General features: G+C 36.7%; 1 protein-coding gene across 1 annotated transcript in view; it reads left to right on the top strand.

The window, feature by feature from the left end:
- Positions 1–8217, top strand: part of LOC107556132 (exocyst complex component 2-like) — a 40447-nt gene that overhangs the window by 15603 nt on the left and 16627 nt on the right. Inside the window, exons 16-24 of the mRNA XM_016239168.1 lie at positions 587–702; positions 1446–1507; positions 1605–1685; positions 1781–1840; positions 1930–1991; positions 2223–2265; positions 4316–4432; positions 5757–5898; positions 7248–7303. Of these exons, the coding sequence (XP_016094654.1) occupies positions 587–702; positions 1446–1507; positions 1605–1685; positions 1781–1840; positions 1930–1991; positions 2223–2265; positions 4316–4432; positions 5757–5898; positions 7248–7303 (739 nt within the window). The remainder of the gene's footprint in view (positions 1–586; positions 703–1445; positions 1508–1604; positions 1686–1780; positions 1841–1929; positions 1992–2222; positions 2266–4315; positions 4433–5756; positions 5899–7247; positions 7304–8217) is intronic.

Raw genomic sequence — 8217 nt, 5'->3', positions numbered from 1 at the left:
AGGCACCGAGGCGGGGCGCTGAGAACCAGCGCGGACCACCCCAAGAACCAATCGTGCAACCTTGAGGGCTCGGGACACGGTGGAAGTTTCCATTCGAGCCCTACCCCTACAGCGGCTCGGGAAAGCATAGCCGTTATTTCTGGATCCGATTCAGGCATTGCTACAACTCGTTCAGTCTTCTTCTCTCAGTAGAGTAGTCAGGAGCAGAACGATGTGATCGCTCAGCTCCGAAGCGAAAACCTGAATATGCGCTGCATCTGCTGCCTACTTATACTCACGCTGTGATCAGCGGCAGCTGGATGCAATGATCGCATGCCAACGTGCATTGGCTCGTTTAGTTTACACTCGAAGTAGATTGGTCTCTCTAAGCGAGATCCCAATTTCGCCGGTCATCCGACGTGACGTCGAGAGTGACCGACTGAAAGGGAACATGTCAGCCATGTGGATGCTAGGGCTGGTTTAACAATATGAAGATATAAGAGTAACTTCCTAGTTTTTAATTGATTTTCATTTTGAAAGTGAAAGTGACGTGACATGTGGCCATGGTGACCCATACTTGGAATTAGTGCTCTGCATTTATCTTAAGTCATGAAGCTCTGTCAGCTTTAGAGATTCCTAATGACTTGCTGCAGGTGATTCAGGATTTACTTCAGGACCTGCGTGTGCACTGCCTGCTGACCACACTACAGCACACTGAAGAGGGTAAAACTACACATTCACATTTACGCTTTTGTAAATGTCTTGGTTTCATTTCAGGCAAACAATGGCATGAGATTGCTGAACTAGTCTACAGAATATTTGCTTAAAATGCCTTGCAGATAAGGTTATTGGTCAACACTGATCATCTCAAGATGAGCTGACCGAGATATATCAGTCTATCACTGATGTTGATTGCTCCAGATGAAAACAATAGAGGGAGCTCTAGAGATCTCAACTTAATATATTCACATTCAAGTTCAGTATAAACAGCTTATTAGTCATTTTAGGGTTTTATCAAGACAGCTCTAATGAACTAAAGTTTTATTCACAGAATTAACCATCGATAAATTGGTGAACACTAGCTAGTCAACATCTGGAGCAGTATAAACTAAATTTTTAGTAGCCAAAGTTGTTCAAAACCTATTTCAAAACCTCACAAAATTGCACGGAAACCCTGCATCTTCTCTTTTTTTGCAAAATACTACTAAATTCTAAATTACTACTTAAATTCTACTGTCTATCACTAGGATTTTGACTATAGTTTTAATTGATTATTGTTGTATTTTACTGTAAATTTGTACTTTTTTTGTTATAACTAATAGCCAAATACTTTTTCAAAAAACTAGCTTTCCCAGTTAAAGTTGTTTCCTTAATACTGATATTGAGAGAATGGGAGAAGTGAGTTTCTAATGTATTGATTTAATGTTATTGATTATTTTATATTGATTAATCTTTGTGTTATTTAGACGTTAAGAGACTTGCAGAAAAAGAAGACTGGGTTGTGGACAATGAAGGAATCACGTCACTGGTATATGTTTTATGCTTTTATTATATTTTATCTGGTTTATTTCATTAGAAAAACTTGAAAATCAAAAACTTAAGGATAAATGGTGTGTCTGTTTCAGCCGGCCCAGTTTGAGCAGTGTATGGTTCAGATGCTGCAGTCTCTGAAGGAGCCCATGGAATGTAAACCTGGAGAGATCAATGTACAAATATTCACACGACACTCATCCTCTGCCCTTCCACTGCAGATTATATGGAGCGTAATCAGTTTTATATGTGTCTGTCTTTTTGTTCTCAGATCTTTAATCTGGATGTGGTTCAAGACAAATCTTGTGAGCAGTGTGTTTCTATCATGAAGGTACTGTGTTCTGGTTTCTGTGTATGTTGGGATTTGTAAATATAATCCATGCTGATTAAAAATAATTTGTATGTCTCTGCTTGGTATAGGTCTTTATTAAGTGCCTTGAGCATCTCAGCACCAAGACTGATGGAGAAATTGGCACCTCTCAGTGAGTTTTATTGTATATATTATATATATACCTTTTCAACAGTAATTTTGATTTAATGACTCTAAAAATATCAAGTGGTGTAAAGTTCTGTAAAAATATATTTGATAAAAAAAAATGTTTTTTATTATTGAATTTTTCATTTTTGTGAAAACTGAGCCATATATATATAATGTTTAGTCTGAATGTTTAAGTTTACAGTGGGAGTATAATATCAAGGTTTTTCTCTTTCAGTTTGTCTGTGGACTTGGCCTCGCCTGACTTCGGTTCAAAACCAGTAAGGCCATTTCCCCCCTCCCCTCCTGATTTCCAGCTTTGTCCATGTTCTTTCTCTCTATTCCCACAAATAATGCATATTTAAAAGAGTACTGTGAGGTATAATATACATACAGATAATTTTATTATTCATATAAAATAAATATGAATTGTGCCCTAGCAGTTAGTACATCAAGCTGTGGTGCTCATATGGGAGATTTGAATCTGACTTGCGTTGGATACTCATTACATTCCCCCCTCTTCACTTTTTTTGTTAATCCACTTTCACGGTCAATAAAATGTCAAAAAATGGCCACATAAATAAAATGCAGTATGTGTAAACTGGTTAGCTGGTTACTACATCAAGTAGCTTTATGTGGTATTTTATTCACAGTAAACTGCAGAGGTGGATGTCACTATGCGACAGGATATTTGAGTACGGAGAATAGGAAGTGAGTGTAGATAACAGCTGCCTTCACGCTACTCTGACATGTTCAGCTTCTCACTTTATTTTAAATGATTTGACACTGACTGAAATCCAAATAACACGGTGTTGATGTGTAGTATCTGAACCACAGTGTCAGAGTACTACTGAAAGCTGAAAACCTGATAGACTGAGAAAAAGAGAGAGAGTGTGTTTAAAAATTATCAAAACGAAGCCTTGTTGATTGAAGATATTCAGAGACCTCAAGTAACCTTGAGTGCTTCCTCCCTCCATTTAAACCCTTCTTTTGTGCTTATTCAGTAATGTTGTGTGTGTTTGTGTGTGTGTGTGTGTGTGCGCGCACATGTGCTTGATTAAAAGTTTAAACCACACAAATAGAGTTTACAGTGACCCCAAAGCATATTTGGTCCCTTCCTGATGCTTAAGTTAGATTTAAAATGGCCTAATGACTTTACTTTAGATACAAAATATCAAAATAAATTGGCATCTGCAAAAGACATTATGCTAGACATCATCGACGAACAAACTTCAGGTTTTTTTTAAGCATTTCTTTATATATTTGCAGTTATTTTTACAACTAACTAGTCATGAAGGGGGATTTTTAGTGTTCATATGAAGTCAGTTCCCTTAAGTTTGCACAGGTGTCCTAGCAGAGCAGCCACGGGTATAGTTCATCACATCAACTTATGGACATGTTCCACTAACATTTGACAACCAGAAAGTATGCAAATACTTTTTGTGCAGATGTTGAACTATACATATAATGTTGGTTTGTAATTTGAAACATGACATTTTGGTTAAAATATCTGCACTATATTTATTATAAATAAATGCCACTTTTAATATTGTAGTCAAATAGTGGGGGGGAAAAAATTGCACTCAAATGCCACTGTCTTTTTTTGTGTGTGTGTTATTTATTAGTTCTTAAGAACCCTTTTCCCAAGAAAACATCCTGTGTTCCGTTATGGATGCTTTGTCACAGTTTCCATCTGCAACTCAGCAAACATCTGAATATCACGCACAAGAGTCATGTGTTGTGAAAAACAGCAGCTTTTTCTTCAGAGAGCACAATGCAGCAGCCGCTCACATGGGGTTTCCCCAAGCCTGCAGTGGAAGAGCTGCAGGTTTCCCCTGTCTCTCTCTTTCTCTGTTTTACTCTCTCTCTTCTTCACAGACTGGTTTATGGTTAAGTAAAGGCACACACATACCCAATCATACCTGTAATAGTACTGCTTCACAAACTGTCAGGCTATTTCTTGTTCAAGTGTATATAAATGTGCAAGTTTGGGGTTAGTAGGATGTTTTAAAAATGTTTTTAAGTCTCTTATGCTCACCAAGGCTGCATTTATTTGATCAGATATACAGTAAAAACAGTAATTATATGAAATGTTATTACAATTTAAAATAACTGTTTTCTTTTTGAACATATTTTTAAAAAATGTAATTTATTTCTGTGATGGCAAAGCTCCAGTCTTAAGTGTCACATGATCATTCAGAAATCATTCTAAATCACTCTAATCATTACAATTTAATGTATCAGGGGAAAAAATCTCTCTCTAGATACATATATGTATGTTCGTTGTAACTGATTCAGTTGCTGTGTGTGTGTTTGTTCTGGCTCATGTAGGAGCAACGTCTCCTCATCATCCTCAGTAACTGTCAGTATCTGGAGAGACACACGTTTCTCAATCTGGCTGAGCACCTGGAGAAGAACGGCTTTACCACTGCAGAGAAGATCATCAGGGTACAAAGACACATGCACACTTCCCTTTTACTCCAGTCCACAGTTGGCATTTTCTTTTTTCTAAGTGATAACAGATGTGTTTCCAAGTGTGGTAATTTATGTATATTTTACTGAAGTGAGAATGACTCATGTAGATTGAGGAGAAGCTCAAGGGTTTTTCATGGTGGCATTACAACACACTCACTTAAGGTGGCTTTTGTGCCCTACAGAGGAGAGGGTGAAGCCCTCGTGAAAGGTTATGGTTGGCCTTTCCAGTAAATACAGTTGATTTCGATGCAGATATAGTGAATGAGTGTGTTGGGCCAACAGGTTTGTGTAGATCAATAAAGTATGATGAGAATAATCTGCATTGCACCTTTCAGAGAGATTTAACTCTGAATAAGAGCTTGATAACTCACAGGAGAGGTTTATTACATGATCATAAAGTGACACTGGTTTACACTGACAGTGACCGTTAGCTTAACTTAGCTTAAAATATCTAAACATTCTTAAATCAGTATACATTTACTTAAGAAGCAAAATTAAGTTTATTATGTCTTGTTTTCTGGACAATGTATCAAAATTAAGTGACTTTATGCACAAAACAAGGAAAAAAATATCTGCAAATCGGGTAAGAAAAATAAACTTAATATATATATATATATTGAGCTAGAATTTTTTTTTTTTTTGCAGCATTCAGGTAAGAGGCCTTAAATCAGCTTAAGAAGAACTGTGCTATTTATGAACGGTCTGGACTGTAGATAATTTTTTGCCAGGTGGACTTTTAAAAGGAGCAAAATCCAGGACTCAGAATATCCATAAGGATGGGCTCTTTTGACTTGGCCCAGTAAATGGCACCCTAGCAAAGCACCAAGGACACTTTAGGAACTGCATAGCAACACAATAAAACACTCCAAACAACAAATAACAAAATTCCATGCACCATGCACAACTCTAAAGCATCACAAACGGCATGGACAAGGCTTTTTCATTTTCTTCAAAATGTATAAAAGTCTATTTAAAAATATGTAACAACATTTGGACTGCTTCTCAGTGAAGATTGACACTTATCTGTCAGGACAGATGTCCATCTCTGGTGTTTCACAGAGTTCCCACAGATTTTGTCCCCTTTTGAGATGGTGCTTTCCATTCTGGTTTTTGAGGACTTCCCTAAAGTTCAACACACATCAAAATGATGGACATGCATGAGTGGTCTCTACTCATTCTGCAAGAAGTGTGTGATGTTAATGGTTTCTTATGGTCACATGTACTTCTGTGTTTCAGGAGAGAATCTTGTATGATCAGTGGTTTGTAATTAAACTGAATGCATGCTCTTGTTCTTCAGGTCAGCATAGAGGCATTAAGACAGCTGGATGAATATCTGTTTGAGACGTACATCGAGAAAAAATCTGATCCTATCGTCGGCTCTCTGGAGTCTGGCATCTATGCCGGATACTTTGACTGGAAAGACTGCCTGCCACCTACAGGTAACACACACCTCAATCATGTAATCTGTATGTTGACAGCACTCTGTGGACGTTTCTAGAAGACATTGTCTGTTTGAAACACCATCAACCTGGAGATGGTGCTAATAGAGAAAGATCCACAAACACTTTTGCTTGTCTTGAATCTGCAGTTTCAGTCTGCCGTCATTGCTTTTATGTCAGTTTCAGTTATGGTAAAGTGTGTGTGTATGTTGATTGGGTGTGTTGGTGCATACTTGACTCCATGCTATTGGTTATGTGAATCATTTGTGAACTTACAAGCTTCCTGCTTCTGAGATGTTATAAGAAGAACTTGTTGAACTGTGTAAAACCAACCCACTACACTTCACCACTGCTCTGATTTAGCTCCCAGTCAGTTTGAAAAATCATTATATTTAGCTCCAGAACAGACAAGCTAATGTTATTACACAAGAATGTATGCTACAGTTCAAAAGTTTTGTTTCAAATATTTTATCAAAGAATCAAAGAATTTTATCAAAGAATCCTGGAAAAAAGTATTATGGTTTCCACAAAATATTTTGACATTTTCAACATTGATATCTATAAGAAATGTTTCTTGAGCCCCAAATCAGCATATTGGAATGATTTCTGAAAGATCATGTGACACTGAAGACTGGAGTAATGATGCTGAAAATACAGCTTTTCCATCAAAGGAATAAATTACACTTTAAAGTATATTAAAATAGAACACAGTTACTTTGAATTGTATTCATATTTCACAATATTAATGTTTTTTCTGTATCAAATAAATGAACCTAGGTTGAGCATAAGAGGCCTCTCCAAAATAGTAAAAGAATCTTGCTCACCCCAAACTTTTGAACTGTAGTGAAATAACCTCTTTGAAATAAGAATTAAAATGGTATCGATTCAGAATATAAAATCTTACAGAGCAAATATTTTTGTACTGGAAAAATAATATAAGATTGGTTCTTTTAATTGCTCCTTAAAAGTCATATGATATTTATATTATTATTTAAATACTAGAGGGACTTATAAATGTGGATGTCACACGCGTAGAGGAACAAGAAGTGATTATTTTAACAGTGCAAAGAAAATAAATAAACATACTGTAAACATAAAAATTTAAAAATTTGAAGTATGTTAAAGGGGATTATTTTGCTTGACCTCAGTATGGAGGAGGACATTTTAGACTTAATCAAATTTCTGACAACTAGGCAAAACCATGTCACACTTGTGAAGAGAAGCTGATAAGATTTTCCTCTCATCTTCAGATGGTTCCTTACCCCCGTTTAAACTTTCTTGAACCTTAAAAAAAGCAAGAACATGACTCATTGATCTACCTTTTCTTATTCCCGTTCTCTCTGACTCAGGTGTGAGGAGTTACTTGAAGGAGGCTTTGGTCAGCATTATCTCTGTTCATGCTGAGGTGAGATGCTCAAACCTTCAGTCGACAAATCGCTCATCTCTGCTTTAAAAGATGCCCTGTTATCTTACACCTTATGAATGCCACCTTTTCTGTTCCAAAACCTTATGAGCTACTTACATAGACAGCATTTAAAAGCTTTATAGGTACAGATTCAATGAAAAAAATTAGGCAGCAACAGTGTGTTTCATTATAAAGTACCTTGTTTTGGCCAAATTCTAAGACAGCATCACATGTTGTCTTTGTGGATAAGACAATCCCAGAATTCAAAGCGACAAGCTTGGTGAAAAAAAACTATGACAATCTGCACAGTCAACTGTAAATATACAATACCATTTGGAAGGTTGGTGCCATTTTTACTGAACGTTTCTTAAGATGACCAAGGCTGTATTTATTTGTTTGTTTCAGGAAAAAACAGTAATATTGTGAAATATTATTACGATTCAAAAATTATATATATATATATATATTAGGGGTTGCACCGACTAGTCGACTTCAATGCTCTGCCATGAAGCTTTAAGCTTGACGTCGACTAGTCGCTGGTCCTATAAGAGGGCGCAACAGGATAAGAAATCTTTGAAGGACTTCCACATTTACGCTCCATTTCCAAACAGTTAAAATGACAAATAAATGCATACTCTGAAAGCGCTCCACAAGACATGTGTGATTATATTACTGGATGCTCGAAATTGAACAGGAGAATGCACATTCTGGAGAATGCACCGCAAAAGAACGGTTAAAAATTAGCTGTTATAGGAGCAATAGCCATGTGGGCAGCGCTGTGTCATATGCCGTAGCTGTGCACAAGGTGTTTATCACAGCTCCAGACTTATTTGTTCATTAATGACGTCATCAGCAACTAGCCGACTTCGACTCGACTTTCATCACATAAAAGTCGACTTCAAAAAATCAGAAGT

Source organism: Sinocyclocheilus grahami, unplaced genomic scaffold (genome assembly GCF_001515645.1).
Source record: "Sinocyclocheilus grahami isolate Dianchi unplaced genomic scaffold, SAMN03320097.WGS_v1.1 scaffold556.1, whole genome shotgun sequence".
NCBI lineage: Eukaryota > Metazoa > Chordata > Actinopteri > Cypriniformes > Cyprinidae > Sinocyclocheilus > Sinocyclocheilus grahami.
This window is presented reverse-complemented; position numbering and strand designations above follow the sequence as displayed.